The 20164-nt window shown below is 45.2% G+C and overlaps 1 protein-coding gene and 1 pseudogene across 1 annotated transcript; both read left to right on the forward strand.

Moving 5' to 3' along the window:
• The first annotated feature begins 6941 nt into the window (after window positions 1-6941).
• Window positions 6942-14714, forward strand: IL4 (interleukin 4). Its single transcript, XM_047730549.1, has 4 exons — window positions 6942-7076; window positions 7349-7396; window positions 12258-12380; window positions 14622-14714. The coding sequence occupies exons 1-4, from the start codon at window positions 6942-6944 to the stop codon at window positions 14712-14714; spliced, it is 399 nt and encodes a 132-aa protein (XP_047586505.1).
• Window positions 14715-14812: 98 nt separating this feature from the next.
• On the forward strand, window positions 14813-15914 carry LOC125101160 (60S ribosomal protein L34-like; annotated as a pseudogene).
• Window positions 15915-20164: the final 4250 nt, after the last annotated feature.

The following is a 20164-nucleotide window of genomic DNA, read 5'->3' on the forward strand; positions in this document are numbered from 1 at the left end:
CCTGCCTTCCCACCGGGCACCCACCCACACCGAACTCCAGAAGTGATCTCAGTGATGTCACTAATTATCTCCTATCAGTAAATCCAGTGGAAACCCTTCTGCCTTATCACACCCGCCCCTGAAGAACATCAGACACCAATGACCACTTGCTTCTCCTCCAAGACTCTCGTGCCTGGGTTCCCTCTTAGACCCTCTGGCTGCCTGCCTCCTCTCCCTTCTTCCTCTCTCCCAGCAGCACTGGAATGCCACAGTTATCTCCTACTCCCTCTCTTCCAGAGCCCCTGGGCTGGTACCATCCTTCCCCTTGGCTTCCTCACCCTCTGTGTCTACAACCCTCAGCTCATGGTCCCTCTACCTTCCCTCCGAAACTTCAGCTCCCAAGCCAGAAACCTGGGGCCCTCTGGGGCTGTTCACTCTTCCTCACCCCCATATTCAACTTATCCCAAGTGCGACGATGATGATGATGGTTGACAAATGCAAGCTTCCTACATGCCAAACAACACACCAGACACTATACTTATTGCCTCATATAATCATCCCACACCCCTATTATTAGCCCAGTTTGCCAGAGAAGTCCGGGAAGGCACACTTCCCCAAGGTCACCCCAAGACCAAGTGGCAGAGCTGGGACTCATAGCAGGCCACACTGACTGCAGGATGTGTGTTCTTCAGGGACAAGGCACTGCCGGGAGTCACTCTCGGACCCACGGCTCCCAGTGCCCCATGCAATCCAAGATCCATGATCCTCGCCCTGCGATCCCTGCCAGCGCCGGCTCTGAGCTCATACTGAGTGGTGAGTGCAGTCCTCCAGAAGGTTCCCCTCCCAGGCTGCTGGCTTGCTCAGTTTCTCCAGGCCCCAGAGAAGTCCTTCTAGCCTTCCATGAACTACCTCCCTGCCCCACCGGCCCTCTGCTAAGGTCTACTTATTCGGTCTCTACGAAATACGCCTCCTTTGGAGGAGCCTTACTTTCTGTCATGAATAAGCCTGGGAGGAGCTGGAAAGGGCTCTTTTGCATGTTGTCCCACTCAGCTGATGGAAGAGGACAAGTGCAGAGCTTAGGGCTGGATGGGGCCATGGGGATGGCTGGTTTGGCAAGACTCTGCAGCCATGGCCAGGAAACCCAGCTGCTCTGCTCAACCCCCACCGGTCCCTATTCTCTAGGGAGCTGTGGAAGGCGGGAGGCAGCGGATGCCCCCTTCTTGTGTCCTTGGGCTGGGAGTGGGACCTGAGGTTTCCTCCTGGAGCAGTGCTGGGGGTGTCTGGACACAGCTGAAACAGGACCTCTGAGACCCCTGGACTGCAGCCTCAGCGGTATGCTCTTGAACTCCACATGAGCAGTGGCAGCCCCAGGGACAGCAGCCCTTCCTGTGGGTTATTTCTTTAGGGTCCTGGGCCCAGCCTGCTCCTCCACGCTCCCAACATTTTCATAAACACCTACTTTTCTGCACCGAGTACTCTCTGCATAAGATACCCAGGGTTACCTATCTCCTGCAATAACTCCAGAGACCTAAGTCTGAGGGCCACCATGCAGCACTCATGGTGACTCTTCCAAACAAGAAGGCCTCAACGACTAAGAAAGAGACACACCCAGGGAGCCTGGGTGGCTCAGTGGGTTAAGCCGCTGCCTTCGGCTCAGGTCATGATCTCAGGGTCCTGGGATCGAGTCCCGCATCGGGCTCTCTGCTCAGCAGGGAGCCTGCTTCCTCCTCTCTTCTCTCTCTGCCTGCCTCTCTGCCTACTTGTGATCTCTCTCTCTGTCAAATAAATAAATAAATAAATCTTAAAAAAAAAAAAAAAAAAAAAGAGAGACACATCCAGGAGGGACATGTGTGGGGTAGTGTCCAGTGGCAAAACCTCCACTGGCCCTGTCCAGATCAGCTTTGCTGAGATTAAGTACCACAGTCACATGACCAACCAAAAATATGACTAATAATAAAAATAATAATAATAGCAATGCGTCACTGACAGAGCACTCACTATAGTGCCAGGCACTATTCTGACAACTTAAAAACATTAACTTATTTGTTCCTCACAACAAACACATGAAGCAGGTACCGCTATGACCCCCACTTTACGGAGGAGGCTGGGAAAGGTGAGGAGCCAGCCTGTGCTGAGGTAGCCTCCAGCAGCAGCCACACCTTGGGGAGTGATGAGTGCCAAGCACTTTGCAAGGAACCCCTCACGCACTCCACAGGAATCTAGGAGGAGCCACATTGTTCCCACGGCACAGTCGAGGAAACTGAGACCCAGAGAGAATTAGTGATTTGCTCATGATCAGAGAGTTGACAAGAGTTTTATTTGCTGGACTCGAAAACCCAGTGTTCAAAACTGCTATGTTCTAAGGTCTGAAGAGAAAGCGTCCACCCAGGAGCCAGGGCTGGTTCTCAGTGCTCACACAGGCTGAAGGGAAGGGCGTCTATGACAGACACAGTCAGAACCCAGCAGAGCTGTCAGCTTCTCCCTGAGCTTTGGTGCTGGCCCGCCTGCCTTGTACAATCACCACCCATAACCCCTGAAGGCTGGGAGACGTGGGGGTTGGCTATCCTCGTCCCTGATAAGAAGGCCCCATCTCCCAGGCCTCTGTCCAGCCAGCCACAGGCACAGCTTCCATGGGGCCACATTGCAGGGATGACAGGTCCTTTTCTCCTATCCTTTAAGGAGACCTTCAGGTCACTCTTTGATGTTCTGGAAAGTTTACCATTCTTTCCCTGCCCTTATCCAACCACTGAAACAAAACAAAACAAAGAAGCTTTATTCTGCTTTTGAGCTACTTCCTTTTGTATTACACACTCTTCTGATTTACATCTCTGCCCCCACAACATTAAACCTGGGGTGTAGCCCTCAGCGAAGACATGCACTCAGAAAAACAACTACTGAATACATGGACAGCTTTGAATCCTGCTGACCTCCCCTCGTCTCCAGCTCTCCCTCAGCCCCAAAGCTCTGAGACATGTGCTCTGCACCCTGGACTTCCCTCTGGGATGTGTGCACTTCAAGGTTTTCTTTTTAAATATTTATTTTATTTATTTATTTATTTATTTATTTATTTATTTATTTGATAGAGATCAAAAGTAGGCAGAGAGAGAGGGGGAAACAGGCTCCCTGCTGAGCAGAGAGCCCAATGCGGGGCTTGATCCCAGGACCCTGAGATCATGACCTGAGCCAAAGGAAGAGGCTTAACCCACTGAGCCATCCAGGTGCCCCTACACTTCAAGGTGTTTTTGTTTTTGTTTTTGTTTTTGTTTTTTAAAGATTTTATTTATTTGACAGAGAGAGAGAGAGAGAGATCACAAGGAGGCAGAGAGGTAGGCAGAGAGAGAGGAGGAAGCAGGCTCCCCGCTGAGCAGAGAGCCCGATGTGGGGCTCGATCCCAGGACCCTGGGATCATGACCTGAGCCGAAGGCAGAGGCTTTAACCCACTGAGCCACCCAGGTGCCCCCACTTCAAGGTTTTAAATTCCTCAAGAACTTGGACCTTCCCTCAAAAACAGAGTATGCACTATTTACTCCAAATAATAGTTAATGTGGATTTGAAGTCTCCACCTATCCTGGAAGGAACTCTGTCTCCCCATCTCTGTAGTGAAGACCTCACTTACCCTAGCAAAGAAAAAAATAACCCAAGTAAAAAATGAGCAAAGGAGCCAAATGGCTATTTTTCCAAAGATATGTGAATGGCCAACAGACACATGAAAAGATGCTCATCATCACTAATCATCAGGGAAATGCAAGTCAAAACCACAATTAGGTATCACTTCACCCCTCTTAGATGATTATTATCAAAAATGCAAGAAACAACAAGTGTTGATGAAGACCTGGAGAAAAAGGAACCCTCTTGCACTGTTGGTGGGGATGCAAACTAGTGCAGCCACTGTGGAAGACAATATGAAAAGTCCTCAAAAAATTAAAAATATAAATACAAATGCCACATGATACAATAATTCTATTTCTGGAAATACATCCAAAGGAAATGAAAACATTCCATCGAAGATAGGTATGAACTCCTATGTTCATAGCAAGCTTATTTATAATACATCAAGACATGGAAACATCCTAAGTGCCCACTGATGGATGAATGAATAGACAATTTGTGATTTGTATATCTCATATATATATGTGTGTGTGTGTATATATATACACACAGACACACATGCACACACCCAGAGAAATATTATTTGGCCATAAAAAGAAGGAAATCCTGCCATGTGTGACAACAGGAATAAATCCTAAAGGCATTATCCTAAGTAAAATGTTAGAGAAAGACCATACTGTCTGATCTTATTTATATGTGGAATCTAAAACACACACACAAAACCAAATTCATAGAAAAAGAGATGAGATTTGTGGTCACCACAGAGGGTAGAGGAAGGGGGAATGGGACGACAGTGGTCGAGAGGTACAAACTTCCAGTTATAAGATGAATAAGTACAGGGGATGTAATGTACAACATCTGTAATTAACACTGCTGTATGGCATATTTGAAAATTGTAAGAGTAAATCCTAAGACTTCGCATCACAAGAAAAAACATTTTCCTTTTTTTGGTTGTATATAAATGAGATGATGGATGTTAACTAAACTTACTATACGGTAAACATTTCACGATATATGTAAGTTAAATCGTTATGCTGTACACCTTAGACCCATAAGTGTTATATGTCAATAATATCTCAATAAAACTGAGAAAAAAAGAAATACCTATTCACAAATTAAAAACAAAACAAAACAAAACACTGGGGTGCCTAGGTGGCTCAGATGGTAAAACATCTGCCTTCGGCTCAGGTTGGGCTCCCGGCTCAGTGAGTCTGCTTCTCCCTCTCCCTCTGCATCTCTCCCCTGCTCATGATCTCTCTCTTTCTCCCTATCTCAAACAAGTAAATTAAAAATCTAAAAAAAAAAAAAGAAAGAGAGAGAGAGAGAGAGAGAACTTATGGGCACCTGGGTGGCTCAGTTGATTAAGTGTCCAACTCTTGATTCCAGGGTCATGAGATAGAGCCCCACGTTGGGCTCTGCACTGAGTAAGGAGTGCACTTAAGATTCTCTCTCTCCCTGTCTCCGTACCCCTCCCTCCACCACATGCTCTCTCAAAACAAAACAAAAAACTTACCCAGAGAGATCTGGCCTTCGTCCCAGCACTTCTAAACCCCTAGAATAAAGAATTTGGTTGGCCTTTGTTACCAGTTCCTGGGAAGGAGCCCAAAATCCTTGGGACTTCCCAAGTCATAAGAGTGTCTGGCCCTGAGAGTTTATGTTAATTAGGCAACTCAGGGTGGGGACCAGCATCACCAGTAGTCCACAGTGTTGTCAACTGCAGGGCCAGTAACCCAGTCAATCACACCTACAGGACAACACACCGGTGAAACTCTGGACATCCAAGTTCAGGTGAGCTGCCCTGCTTGGGAGTCCTCTGAGAGTCATCACACATCAGGTGCCAGGGAGGTGGCACATTCTGACTCGATGGGGAGAAAACAGAGGAAGCTTCATGTTTGGGACCCTCCTAGCCCTCACCCTCTGTCTGTTCTGTTGGCTTGGTGGTACTGGTATCTTTTTGTTGTAACACAGCTTTAACCCTATGTCTAGTGGTTTCCTGAGTTCTGTGGGTCACTCCAGCGAATTACAGAACCTGAAAAAGTAGGATAAACTTTAGAATTTGTAGCCAACAGGCCAAAAGTGAGGTCAGACTGGGAACCCTTGAAATTTGCAGCTCATGTCCTAAGTGAGGGCCGTCTCGTGGAGGCCATGCACTTAACCTTAAGTATAACCCAATTCCGAATAGTCAGCGTTAGAAGTCATAGCACTGAGTTTGGCAAACTCGAGCCACAGTCCAGCAGAAGGATCCAAAATATAGTCACAGGGCCTTCCTCATACACTTACCTGGATCCTGTCCTTCACAGAGCGCAAGGCACTGTAAAAGATCCAAAGTTCAGGAACCACTTAGCAGTAATCTTTTCTATGTGACCTGAGGAAATCAGTAGGGAGAGGAAGGTCAGAAAGCAGGGGAAGGGAGTGGACGGGATAGAGAGGAATAAAGCTGAGTGATGCTGGGCCACAGGAATCCTGCTCCACCTGAGAGAGCAGCAGGGGCCACAGGAATTAGACTAAGGCAGCAGGGCTGGTTGTGGGCTGTTGACAAAGACAACTAATTTGTAAACCAGGAAGATTATGGTTCTTTTTCCAATTAGCTGAGGATGGATTTAAATTCCATTTACAAAGTGGTCATTCCTGACACGTTGAGATAGACAGGCTTTGCCGAGGGCCCCTGTGTTGCTGAGGACCTGTGGGTCCGATGTGACCCAGACTAAGTCCCGCGTGATGGCATCAGTCTTTTGCCAAAGTCCTGAAGTAATGGCATGCCTGAGTGCTGGGATAGGAGAGAGTCTGTGCCAATTACTCTCCTTCTACCTATAGAAAGAACCCCAGGTCAACTTTTCCACAAGAGGAGAGTTTCCAAGATGCCACCCATACTTGGAAGAAGCCAAGCTGAAACACTATTCAAGTCAAACTTTCTTGTTATTACTCTATCTTTCCCCAGGAGGACTGCACTAAAACAAATTCGGACACCTGTGGCCTCTTCCTTCTATGCAAACAAAAAGCCAGCAGCAACCCCAAGCTGATAAGATTAATCTAAAGAACAAATTATGGTGTAATTTCCTATGCTGATACTTTGTAGTTAATTTAAAAAAAAAGGTTTCATTTTCCTATTGGTATGATTTCACAGGAACATTTTACCTGTTTCTGTGAGGTATTTTTTCTCCTGGAAGAGAGGTGCTGATTGGCCCCAAATGACTGACAACCTGGTGTAACGAAAATTTCCAATTTCCCTCATTTTCCCTCAGTTTCAGCAATTTTAAATCTATATATAGAGATATCTTTGTCAGAATTGCATTGTGAGCCTCTCCTAGTAAACTGATTTGTCTCATATTGTCATTGCAAACAGAGATCTATTAATGGGTCTCACCTCCCAACTGATTCCAACTCTGGTCTGCTTACTAGCACTCACCGGCACTTTCATCCACGGACATAACTTCAGTATTGCCATTAAGGAGATCATCAAAACATTGAACATCCTCACAGCGAGAAACGTGAGTAAGCTATCAGGCACCATCTCTCCAGATGTTCTGGAGATGCCGTGGGTACTTCTTAGACTATGAGAAGAGCACCACAGCGTCCAGAGAAGTTGGTGGTTGGTGGTTGGTGACAGCCAGGGAGCAGAGTGGAGATTTCTCTGCAGGAGCTTTTTTGTCCTGAGGGATGGTAGGAAGTTGGCTTGGTTCGAGGAAGGAGGGCCGCCCGGCCAGGATGTCCCTACACAGTTGGAAGTGACTCTGTCTCTTGCCCTCTCGTTCTGGGCCAGGACTCGTGCATGGAGCTGACCGTCACCGAAGCCTTCACTGCCCCAAAGGTAAGAGCTGTTCCGGGGTCTGCTTTGGCATGTGAGTGGCTTGGGAGAGGAAAGCCATCCACAGGTGTTCAAACAAGAAACTTTTTTTTAACAGAAAGTGAACAGACCCAAACTAACTACAGGGTGTTAGATGTTTTTAAGAATGAGAATTCTGATCTTTACTCCCAAGCATGTTTTAGTGTTTCTGGTTTCACTTGATTTAGAAGATATGTAATGGAAAGCTTGGATTTTTGTGATCCTAATTCAAATCCTGGTCAAGGAACAGGACCTCTTTTCCTCCTATATCCCAGCCTAGTACCTGGAATACAGGAGGTGCTCAATAAATGCTTGTTGAAGGAAAGTTTTTCTGGCCCGCACATTTCTGAAAAACCAAATGGTGTCACAAAAAGAGATATGGAGATTACAGGTCGAGGGAGCTTTCATTTTGTCTAAGAGACTTCCTATGGCAACAGAGAAGGTATCGCCAGAGCCCCTCCTTTTCCGCAGCCTGGTCACCTAACAACCCACTAGCTTGGGGGGCGGCTCTCCAGAGACCCTCGGCTGCAATGTCCTGCCAAGCCCTTTCCAGCTTGGTCCGGAACTGCCCTACCATGTGGGGTCCCACACACCCCTGGCCCTGGCTGCTTGGGCATCTCGCCCTTCCGCCTCTTGCACCGTCTCACCCCCGCCCCTCTATCTTTAGTGGGAGGAGACAGATTTGACAGCTGATAGTGCATTTTCTCTGACAAACATATGACTACAGCCATGTCAATAGGTTTGTGCACATCAGTTCCTGTTTTCATGGAAACACAAGACTGAGAATGAAAAACCCAAAGCTTCAATTTGCCAGTGGTCTTCTAACCGCCTGCTTTCCACACGGACAGCGGGGACGGGGTGGCCAGGGGGCAGCTGCGCAGGTTAGCACAGCCACATCCCAGCACCGGGGCCACAGAACACATCCGTCCTACTTTGTGAGGAAAACTGTTCCTTGGGCTTTGTCTGGACCATCTCATTAAAGATGAGTCCAGGAATCCTATAGATAATACTATGTAATATCATAATACAATCATATATATTATGTAATATTAATACATAATGTACCATATTCTTTAATAATACATATTACATAATTTTATCCTTTAGAATCTCATCCTGTTTCAGACTCTGTCCATCAGGAGGCTGGAAGGATTTGGAGATTATATATACACATAGAATTATATAATATATAAATATAATCTATTAACATTTTATATACATAGCAAACAGCCAGGAGTCCACTGGGCTGTGCCCTGGCTTCTCCAGATGGCACCATGCTGCTGAGAGGGCTCTATCAAAGCCAAGGGCTGGGCCCCAAAGTGAAAAGTGTCTTGAAGTGACATAGTTTGTGGCTTTAGCCACAGTTATGCCATTAACTAGCTATGTGGCCTTTGGCCAGTCTCTGTATCTCCTTGTGCCTCAGTTTCCAAATATGAAGATATGAAAGTGATTTTGAAAGTTGTTGGAATCCAGTTCTTGAGTTAGTGGAAAGTGTTACTGTAAAATGATATAACTCTTGGTTAAAGGCAAAAACTGGTTATAGAGGAGCAGTAATTCTAAGAAGGGACCGGTGGCTAGAAAGGATCCAACTCTCTGTGACTCCAGTCTGGGCCAGTTCTAGAAGACTCATCCTCACCAAGGTGCAGGCCAGGCCGCACCCCCTTTCTATTGTTCCTGGCCATCCTCTTCATCAGTTATCACATCGGCTCTCACTGCATGGGTAGGCATCTGCTGAAGCAAGTCCTCGCAGTCCTTCTCTCCTCCTGTCTCACTGGCCTTCCTCAAACTGCTTCTATTCCTCCTGAATTACCAATCTCCTTCCATTCTTTCTTTCCCTCCAAGATATTACAGAATAAAGAAAGATATTACAGTATAAGGAATATTACAGATGTTACAGAAAAAGGAAAGGCTGTTATTTTCAAAACCCACCAAGGAGGTTATGTGGCAGGAAAAGTTACTTCCTTGTGTTCCCAAAGAAGGACACCTTTCCAAAATCCAATGTATCAATTTTCTTTCTTTGGGGGGATCAAGAATTCTATTACCTCCAAGTCAGGTGGGATCCTGTTCTTGGCAGTTGCTGGAGACAGTGAGGATCTGAGTCCTGGACTTCACAGGCAATGCTTGCCCAGTATCTCTGAAACTAAGGTGGTCTAAGAAAGAGCAAAGTGGAAAACAAGCAAGCTGGCCGGTCCATGACGGATTTCTTGGGTGGACCATTAGTGGGAGGTATTTCTACCTTTCATAAAGAGAGCTCGAATCATGATCCCTCAGAGTTCTTTGCCAACCCTCAAATTCTTTTTTTTTTTTTTTTTTTCCTAAGTAGAAGTAAAAGACTTTCTCATGTATAGCACTGGCTCACTAAATTTGGGCCGAGGTGGGGATAATGAGTACAAGATGATGAGGACTAGATGTTTATGGCCCTAAGTGAAGCTAGTCAAGAACCATGTTAGAAATCTAACAGCGTCTCTGCCACAGGAGAAGCCCTAGGTGCTGTTCTACCCTTTGCCAATGTTACCTTGATAAATGGGCTTCTTTCTAGCATAAGCCTAAGTTCCCCTTTTCAACCCTTAACTGAAAGGTCCGCTAGGCCATCAGAGTGTGCGCCCGAGCAAGGACACCCTCGCGCAGTGAAGGCTGGACGAGCAGACTGGCAGCCATCAGTACGGTGCAGGACCCTGTAGCTGCAATTCCAATGGAACTAAAACTTTAAGTTCTTCACAAAAACTGCCTGGAGAGTTGGTTCTTTTAAAGTTTTTTTCCATTTGATTTAAACTCTTTTCAATTCCTATTTTATCCTAATTGCCTTTAGAAACACCTTAGAAGAATCTGTCTAGAGGGTGTTTTCCTGTATTATAAGGCCATATACTCAAAACTGAGGCAGTTTAATTTCTAGGCTCCAAGCCAAAGTTTCAGAAAAGTCGCATGAGATTTTGATGAAAAAATAAGCAAAGGGGCTCTTCTTGGTCTTCTTGAACCTCATTGTTCTCTCTCCAGCAGCACAGTTATCTGCCTAGATGTGCACAGCCAGCTAGTGTCTGCCTTCCCGCTTGGCTTCACCACTTCTGCTCACCCATTAAGCTCCAAAGATATGGAGACTGATGGGGTTTCTTGACTCTCACAGCCGAGACACTGGTGTTGCTCTTAAACTTCCAACTACAATCAGAGCCCAGGAGAGCTCTTAGCTGGTTCATTAAGTGCATGTCCTTCCAAAGGCCTTGCCAATGGGCCATCAAGGCCCACAAGGGAACAGGGAAGTTTTTGTAGCCTAGGGTTCTAGTACCTCAGTCTAGGTCTAGATCTTCCTGGAAAAACCCCTAAAATATAAAATGCACTTCTAGAATTTAGCCTAAAGAAATTAGAGATGAACACAAAGATTTACACAAATGACTCACTGCCACTTTACTTTACTACCCAATTGTGGTACAAATATGCCACGTGGGCTCCCATGCAGCTCTCAATCCCGTGTTCTTATATACTACTCAATGACTTAACGCTTGTACTATGTATTGTGTTAAAAGGCTAAAAAAACAGATCAACAGTTGGTCCTCATTTTTTTAAAGAAGTATTTTTAAAATGAGAAGATATTTATCAAGATACCAACATTTATCTCTGGTTGTTGGGATTGAGAGAATGCATTTTTGCTGAATACATATTATCTTTGCAGTAAACATATATTACTTTAACAATCAGAAAAAAAATATGCAAGAACTTTAAAAATTGCCCCGACAGTACTTCTCATCTAAATCCCCTGTTGGTTTATGTTAATGTACATTGTGACTCAGGGGGTCTAGGGGGCAGGCATGTGATTCTGCATTTCTAACAAGCTCCCAGATGATGTCCGTGCTGCTGCTTCCTGGACCACACTTTGGGTGGCAAGGGACTAAAGCATGTCCTCACAGAGGCTGGAGACAGCTTGATCTGAGCTGGATCAGGCTCAAGCTAAGACCACTCTCCACACTCCATGACTTTGTTCTTCAGTGCAAAGTGAGAGGACACACCAGGCCTGATTCAGACTGAGTCACAATACCTCTCCCAGTTTCCCAAAAGAGCTGTTTTCCCACCTGTACATTCCCTCTTCTAAGAGAGGAAGAGCCATGTGGCCAAACACATATCTGGGCTGGCAGCTCCATTCCATAGAGGTTCTGCCATTGCACTTCCTAGGTCAAAGGCCTCTTCCAGAAGCTGTGTCCATAGTCCAGCTCAATCGCACCCTTTCCCAGAAGTTTCCTCTGATCTTGCACCTAGCCCTAATCTTGGCACACCTCTCCAGCTCTATGTGCAGATGTCTCCTCTCCTTACATGGACTCTGAGCTTTGCACACGCTGCCATCTCCCACCATGGGGTAGGCTAAATGGAGAGCACGGCTCAAAGCACCAACATCCAGGCCACAGGATGGGCACTCATTTATTCAATAAGCATGTAGGATTTCCACGGAAACCTGGACTTTAAAACCTTACAGCAATGAGACAGAGCACAATCTGATGGCAAGCTAATATAGGCTTGTCTGGTAGAGAGAAACAGACCTAGATCATGGGCAGAGATGGATGTTTCTGGACTTAAACCCCCCACTCTGTCATTTACTAAGCTGAGTGCCTTTACTCAGGTAGCCTTTCAGCATAACCATCTAAGGGAAAAGAGAAGTTTGCTGCATTTGTAGGTAATGGGAAGGGGTGGTTTACTGAGGCCAGCAGCCTTCATTCACATGAAGGGAATATCTGAATACCTGATCCACAGTGAGAAAACTCACTTTCTCTACTTGCCCTCCTGAAAAGAAGCAATCACAGGGAAAACAGTCATGTCCCAGATAGAGCTGGCATATAGCTAACTGTGGCATTTCTCTTTCTAGAACACAAGTGAGAAGGAAATCTTCTGCAGAGCTGCAACTGTGCTTCAGCAGCTCTCTACACACAATTGCTCCAACAGATTGCTCAGAGGACTTCACAGGAACCTCAGGAACATGGCAAACACGGTAAGCTCAATCATGCCAACCACTTGGTTCCTGACAGACAGCAGCCTAACTTCTAACCGGTCCTCCTTAAGAGTCTTAATACCCTTGATTAATTAACCCACTCGTTGCCTTGGCAACGAGTGCGAGGTGCTGTTCTAGACACTAGGGATACAGTGCCTACTCTCACAGAATGTTCTAGTGGGGGAGTTAGAAAAGCAAACAAGCATGTAGTATTATGTCCAGTAGTGATAAGTGCTATGAAGAAAAATAAAGGAATAAAGAATATAGGGGTCATGAGGGAGAGGGCTGACAGTTGGTGACATTATCTGAGCAAATATTTGAATTAAGTGAAGGAGCAGGCTACATGACTAACTGGAAAAAGAACATTCCAGGCAGAGGAAATTGCTGTGTGAAGGCCCTGAGGTAGAAATGAAGTTCACATGTTCAAAGATCAGTAGGAAAGCCAGGGTGGCTGTATCAGATTGAACAACGGGGATTTTAGTAGATCACACATGGTCTCTGGTTTCTACCCTAAGTGTGGCAGGATTCACCCACAGGGTTTGAGCAGAACAGAGACTACAGTCTGATTTATGTAATTTAAAATGATCACTCTGGCTGCTGTGTGGTAAATTGACTAGTGCTAAGCATAGAAGCAAGCTACCCTACTGGGAGGCCATCACAGTAATCCAGGTTGGAGGTAATAGTGATTTCAACAGACTGGGAGCAATAAACATTAGATTTGGGATGTAACTATACATAGAGCCAGAAGACCCACTGTGAGGGGTGAGGGAATGAGTAAAAGGTGGCCTCTTGGTTCCTAGCCTGAGTCTTTTGGGAGATGGTTGGTGCCTAGAAAACTGGGCGCAAAGCAGAGCTGGAGGCTGAGCACAAGATCATGAGTTCAATTTATCAATGCTAAGTTTGAGGTACCTCTTGGATAGCCAAGGGGAGATGCTGAGATCGTAGGAAAAGTCTGAGCCTTTGGGGAGAGGTCAGAACTTGTGATATAAAATCAAGAGTCCTCAGAAAGACGTTATTTAAAGTCCTAGATCTGAATGACATAGAGCAATTCAAGGACTGAGGACTGAGCCCAGAAGCACTCTCACAGGGGTTAGGAAGAAGAGGTCCAGTAAAAGAGACTGAGAAGTAGCCAGTGAGGTAGGAGGAAACTAAAGGGTGTGTAGTGCCCCAGATAGCAAGTGAAGAAGCTCTTAGTAAGGAGAGATCCAGTGTGTCACAGGTTATTGGAAGGTCAGGTCAGATGAAGATGAGAATGGCCAAAGGATCTGGAATGATAGCCTGACTGGAACACGTTCCACAGAGAATACCAGTGGGGAGTGAAAAGAAAGGGGCAGTGAGTACAGAAAACTCTTTTGAGGTGTTTTGCTATTAGACTGCAGAGAAACAGAACAAGAGACGAAGAACAGGAGTGAATAAGGAAGTTCTTTTGAGGTGGGGCATGTATCCAGCATGTTAATACACCGGGGAATGGTCCAGTAGGGAGGGGACAATTGATAGTGTAGGAAAGAAGAAGAGCCCAGAATAGATGTTATCTAGTGCCAAGTGGAAGAACTGGGAAAATTCATCCCCTTGCTGAGCCTGTCACCCGATTTCTAAGGGAAGGTAAAGGAATAGGGATCTGACACTGCACTTGTTCTGTTTAATTCTTTTAATTATCCTATAAAGTAGGCACAATTGTCCCCTTTTACCAAGAGAGGAAAGTGAAGCTTTTATAAATGAAGTAGTTCATCCTAAGCAATGTAATTAATAAACTGACAGAGCTGAGGTCCAGACTAAAGCAGTGACCTGGGGTAGGTAGCTGGAATCCTTTTTACCCAAGGTGCTGTCAAGCTGGAGGATTGCTCTTTATGGGCAGGAGGGCTAATGGAATGAATCTCTCTCTCCGCAGTCCAGGTGGCCACGCAGAAGGCCTAGTATGGCAGCAGGCAGGTCTGAGCCTCCCCCTCATGTTAGATCCCTAGGCAGAAGCTAGCTGTGGCACACCTCTCCAGTCCACGGCACCCCCAAAGGTACACAGTTAGTGACCATTTCTAGGGGTTTATTAGCACGCATAGAAGACGAGCAAACCGTGCTGGCCTCATTGCAGAGACAGACTCCCAATCAGACTAGACCGGAGGCCCTGCTTGTTTGAAAGAACGGTCTGGGTGGCAAGTGTCAGAGAAGACCTGACTCAAGTGGACAGCCATGAAAGACAGACTCAGTGACTTAGCAATGAAAGCTAATGAAATGTTTCCTTTGCAGACCTGTTCGGTGAATGAAGTCAAGAAGAGTACACTGAAAGACTTCTTGGAAAGGCTAAAAGTGATCATGCAACAAAAATACTACAGGCACTGAAGCTGAATATTTTAATTTATGAGTTTTTAATAGCTTTATTTTTAAAATATTTATGTATTTATAAATTATAAAATAAAGTATATGCAGAATCTAACAGCATGGATGTCACTTCAATGGCATTGGCTCTATTTACTGGACAACTTTTGGGGAAACCAATTTAATTTACTAGGAGACTAAAATTGGTATAGAAGTAAAAGAAGAAAGACTGTTCCCCTCTCAAGGAGTTCCCCTTCCAGATGGGGATGTTATGCACAAAGTGATTAGAGAATATGAGGTCACACAGGACATACATGATAGGAGAGCATGCACACTGGGTCCATGAGTACCACTAACTACCCACTAATGCTGAATAAAAAAAAAGCTGTTAACTAGATGCCTAGAACAATCCTCCCCCACTGGCCCATAGCTGTCACACTGAGTCTGTGCAGTGGGGAATGGAACTCCAGCACACTACATGGCTCTGCACTGAACAAGATTTAAAGTCCTGATAATGTAAATTCCCTTGATTTTCAAGTCTTAGAACCAACAACTAGACAAAGCACAGACAACCTGCTGTAATTATAGAAGACTGTGAATGCTATCAACCTGATCCTATAGAAGGTCCAGCTGCCTCTTCCGGGGACAGCATCTGTAGGCATTCAGACCGGTCCAGCGTTTGACAGGTCATCGTAGGTTGTCCTACAATACCGTCTCTACCAAAACTGGGCTGTCCCAAACCTCTGGTAATAGAATTGTTTACCTTTAGACCAAGAAAGTTGGGAAAGCACCAAATCTGTATGTGGTGTGGGCCCAGACTGACTTTGAGGAGTTCAAGCAGAGAGAAATTAAAGTCCTTATGAGATTGTATAAAGCAAAAAAACAGGGGCACCTGGGTGGGTTAAAGCCTCTGCCTTCGGCTCAGGTCATGATCCCAGGGTCTTGGGATCGAGCCCCACATTGGGCTCTCTGCTCAGTGGGGGTCCTGCTTCCTTTTCTCTCTCTCTCTGCCTGCCTCTCTGCCTACCTGTGATCTCCGTCTGTCAAATAAATAAATAAAATCTTTAAAACAAAAAAACGAAAAAACACGTCAGCAGGGCCTATGGTGGTTCCATGTGTGCTAAATGTGTTCATGACAGGATCAAGCGTGCTTTAATTATCGAGGCACAGAAAATCGTTGTCAAAGTGTTGAAAGCATGAGCACAGAGTCAGAAAGCTAAATAAAAAAAAATAAAGCTTTTTTGAGTAATAAAAAAATCAAAAGGCTCTACAAAAAAAAATGTACAGCTGAAAAAGGTTGACAGGTAAAAGCAGAAGAAAAGAAAGTTAGGGCACTAATACCCCCAGCTCACTTGGGAAAGGGATTAGTTGAACAACACTGTCTAAGGGTGATGGAGTAAGAACAAGCGATTTAAGTATTCAAAACTCTACAGGTAATACAAGGCCTAAAAATAATTTAGTATAAAAAATTTGGAAGGGGTAGGATAAATGAGATAAACCCTCACTTTTCAATAGGTAAATTTAAACACATAATATCTAACGTTGGAAAATCAAAAAATAGTTGGAAAGAGTGGTCATTAGATGATGGCTGTGGTAGCTGGGGATGGGTACATGGGAGCTAATTGTTCTACCCTCTGCTTTTATGCACATTTTTAAGTTTTCATGACAAAAAGTGTTGGGGGGGAGAAACCCACAGTAAGTGAATTGAGAAATCTTAGCTTTGGAATTAGGCTAGTAGCCACCATAAAAACTACAAACAAAAAAGGGAAGATGGTTTGTTGAGAATAAGACTTGGAATAAGGATTGGTGAAAGCAAGACAGAAGACTGTTGGCTTTCCATGTTAAGTCTGTGACCATGTGCATAAATGAGAAAATGTTTTTAAAAATTAAAGAACTAAACTTAAAAAGACAGATGTTAACAAGTATTGGCGAAGATGTAGAAAAGTTGGACCCCTCATATACTGCTGGTGTGATAGGGAAATGGTACAGCCCCTTCAGAAAACAGTTTGACAGTTTCTCAAAAGGTTAAACAGAGTTACTATACGACCTAGCAAATTTAATCCTAGGTATCTACCCAAGAAAACTAAAAACTTATATCCGCACAAAATACTCTACACTGATGTTCATCACAACGTTATCCATAATAGCAAAAGAGTAGAAACAACCCAAAAGACAATCAACTGATCAAAGAATAAACAAAGTGTGGTATTCCTATGCAACAAAATACTACTTGGCAATAAAAAGAAATGAAGTACCGATACACACTGTAATATGGATGAGTCTTGCAAACACTAGGCTGTAAAAGATTTTACACACACACACACACACACACACAAATGATACATAATGGAATATTACTCAGCCATCAAAAAGAATGGAATCTTGCCATTTTCAACAAAACAGATGAACACGGGGAGGAGAAAAAAAGAGAGAAGCAACCCTTAAGAGACTCTTAACTACAGAGAACAACCTGAGGGTTGATGGAGGGGCTGGGAGTGGGGAGTGGACCAGATGGGTGATGGGCATTAAGGAAGGCACCTGTTGGGGCGCCTGGGTGGCTCAGAGGGTTAAGTGTCTGCCTTCGGCTCAGGTCATGATCTCAGGGTCTTGGGATCAAGCCCCACATCGGACTCTCTGCTCAGTGGGGAGCCTGCTTCCTCCTCTCTCTCTGCCTGCCTCTCTGCCTACTTGTGATCTCTGTCAAATAAATTTAAAAAAAAAAAAAAAGGAAGGCAGTTGTTGTGATGAGAACTGCACATTTTAAGTGATGAATCACTAAACTGTATGTCTGGAACCAATATTACACTATATGTTAACTGGAATTTAAATAAAAATTTGGAGAAAAAACAATAGAGGTAAAAAGTAGAATACTGGTTGCCAGGGGCTTGGGGGGGATGGAGGAATAGGGAGCGACTCCTAATGGACACAGGGCTTCTTTTGGGAGAGGAAAATGTTCTCATCATAGATAGTGGTGACAGCTGTGTAACTCTGTGGATATATGAAAATCCAGAGTTGTATACTTGAGAAAGATGAATCTGATAGTATATGAGTATACTTATAGTACATAACTTAATAAAGCTGTTATTTTTTTTAATTAAGAGGGTAAACACAAGGGGCGCCTGGGTGGCTCAGTGGGTTAAGCCTCTGCCTTCGGCTCAGGTCATGATCTCAGGGTCCTGGGATCGAGCCCCACATCAGGCTCCCTGCTTTGCAGGGAGTCTGCTCCCCCGCCCGCCTGCCTCTCTACTTGTGATCTCTGTCAAATAAATAAAATCTTTAAAAAAAAAAAAAAGAGGGTAAACACAGACAGTGGCAAGTTGTTGAAACTTGCCTTTTGAAGCCATGCTCTCTGCAAGAATATGGATCTAGTAACAGTGAATGAGCGCTCGCGTTTCATCCTCGCTTACACGTATGTGACAAAAATTAATACTAGTACTAAAATTATACCAAAACATGTAACATCTTTTTAACCCTTTCAAAATAAGGGAACAAATCAAAAGCTTAAATTCTCACCCTGACCACAGCCAGTTTCACCCTGCCCACATAAAATACCAGCATGCCAAGGGCAGCAAGTAACTAAGAGTCATGGAGCCTTCTAAGGCCAAGCTGAGTACTTTAGTTTCCTTTCTTCTTTGATTGATACTCATTTGCATACAATGGCTAATGTGAGCTGTAGTCTGCCACAGGATATGAGTTGTGGGTTATATTTGTGTACTAGGCCAGGATGGTAAGAGGAAAGATTGTTGGGAAGGAAGATTTACAAAGGGCCATCGGAAGGACAGGCGGGCTCCAGGCAGGTCTGTCATAAGCTTAGTTTCGATGGTTACGATGCAACTAACAGTTCTATTTACTTCCGGACGGGTGGTTCTGGGCTCTGTATGGAAACACCCAATAATAAGCCCCTGAGCGCACCCAGAGAGCGAGAGTACATGAACCGAAGACACACATAAAAAGAATAAGTAAAGAAACGGGGATTAAGTGAAAACTGAGACAATCGTCATTTAAGCACATTCATTTAGGAAGCTGGGCAGCAGCCAATGTTTCAGGGGGAAGGGGATAGACATGTCTCTGCCTGGCCTAGTGACACACAACAACGTCTGAACCACTCCCTCCCTGCCATCAGCCATCTACACCTTTTGCCGATGAATATATCTCTGGCATTAGTAGCTAAAAAAGCACTTACTGAATAAATGAACGAAGAAAACATGTTTCACTCAAATCTATGGTTGAATGTCTTTTATTGAACATTCTTGGACCACAGTTGGGAATGCATGGGGGGGGGTACGACTCTTGTTGCTCCTGGTTGGTCCACGCCAGTGACCCTCCCCCACATGTTATCTTGGTGAGCCTCTCAGGGTGCCCAAATCATCTGAGAATGGGGAACTTCAGGGCAGAGGGCAGTGAGCACCTTTCTCACATAGCACAGTACCTCCAGCCTAACAGCACACAAGGCGAGACCCTCAGTTCCTACCAGCTTCCATGGAGAGCAAGGCACATATCTTCTCTGCTCCTGGAGTGGATTCCTGAGTTCAATTCATCAGCTCCAGCTGGAATTCCGCTTCCAGGTGGAGAACTAAACCCTAGTTCGCGATCATGCCCAGCATTTTCTTAACTGGGTTTGCCCCAATACTCATTTTCTCCTCAGCTCTCCACAGTGCAGTGCTTCTCATCCAGCCTTCCAGTTAGCTTCTCCTAGCTGCACTTTAGGCACTTAACCCTCTGTTCCCTATTTCTTACTGGCCAGTGCTAAACCTAACACATGATGTTTTGTGGGCTGGAGGCATATCTGGGTACCTGCTAGGCAACCTGAGTAAAGATAGCGAGGGAGCCAGCTGAGAAGACGGCACTGGGCTCCTCTGGCTCAGGACCAAGCGAGCCTCCAGGGCCCAGGTATGCACATCACCATTGTCCCAGCCTCCATCTAGCTATTCCTTCACAGCCTTTCCACAAGCTATTTCTCTACAACACAAATGATGTGAGGGACCCACTTCAAATCCCTCTGTGGCTTTCCATTCCCTACGGAAAACTCTTTCACAGTAGGGTCCTGGCCTATCACTTTCCTTTTCAAGCTCATCTGTCCCGATGGCCTTCTGCCCTATGTCCAACATCCTACCTATGCCCTCAGCAAGCCAAATTCATGTTACTCCTGCTGCCCAGCATGCTTTACCCAATTTGTTGCAACATCTCCAAAAGCACTTCCCCTGGGAAGAAGCCTCTTCTGACCTTGTGGTCAGGTAGATATGTGCAAGATACCATCTTAGCTGCTTGGGAAGAACACTGGGTCTGGCAGCTCACCATTCCCACACCTGAACAACAGCCCTCAATGTGCTGCGTTGGCATTCTCATTTCCAGGGTCACTTCTCCCTCCTGAGGGAGGCTGTGAGCATTGCAGAAACCTTCTACCCAGTACCGTGTGGGCACCTAGTACCGCGTAGGCACACAGTGAACACAGAAGACTCCAGTGACGGAGTGGC

Source organism: Lutra lutra, chromosome 5, assembly GCF_902655055.1.
Source record: "Lutra lutra chromosome 5, mLutLut1.2, whole genome shotgun sequence".
Classification (NCBI taxonomy): domain Eukaryota; kingdom Metazoa; phylum Chordata; class Mammalia; order Carnivora; family Mustelidae; genus Lutra; species Lutra lutra.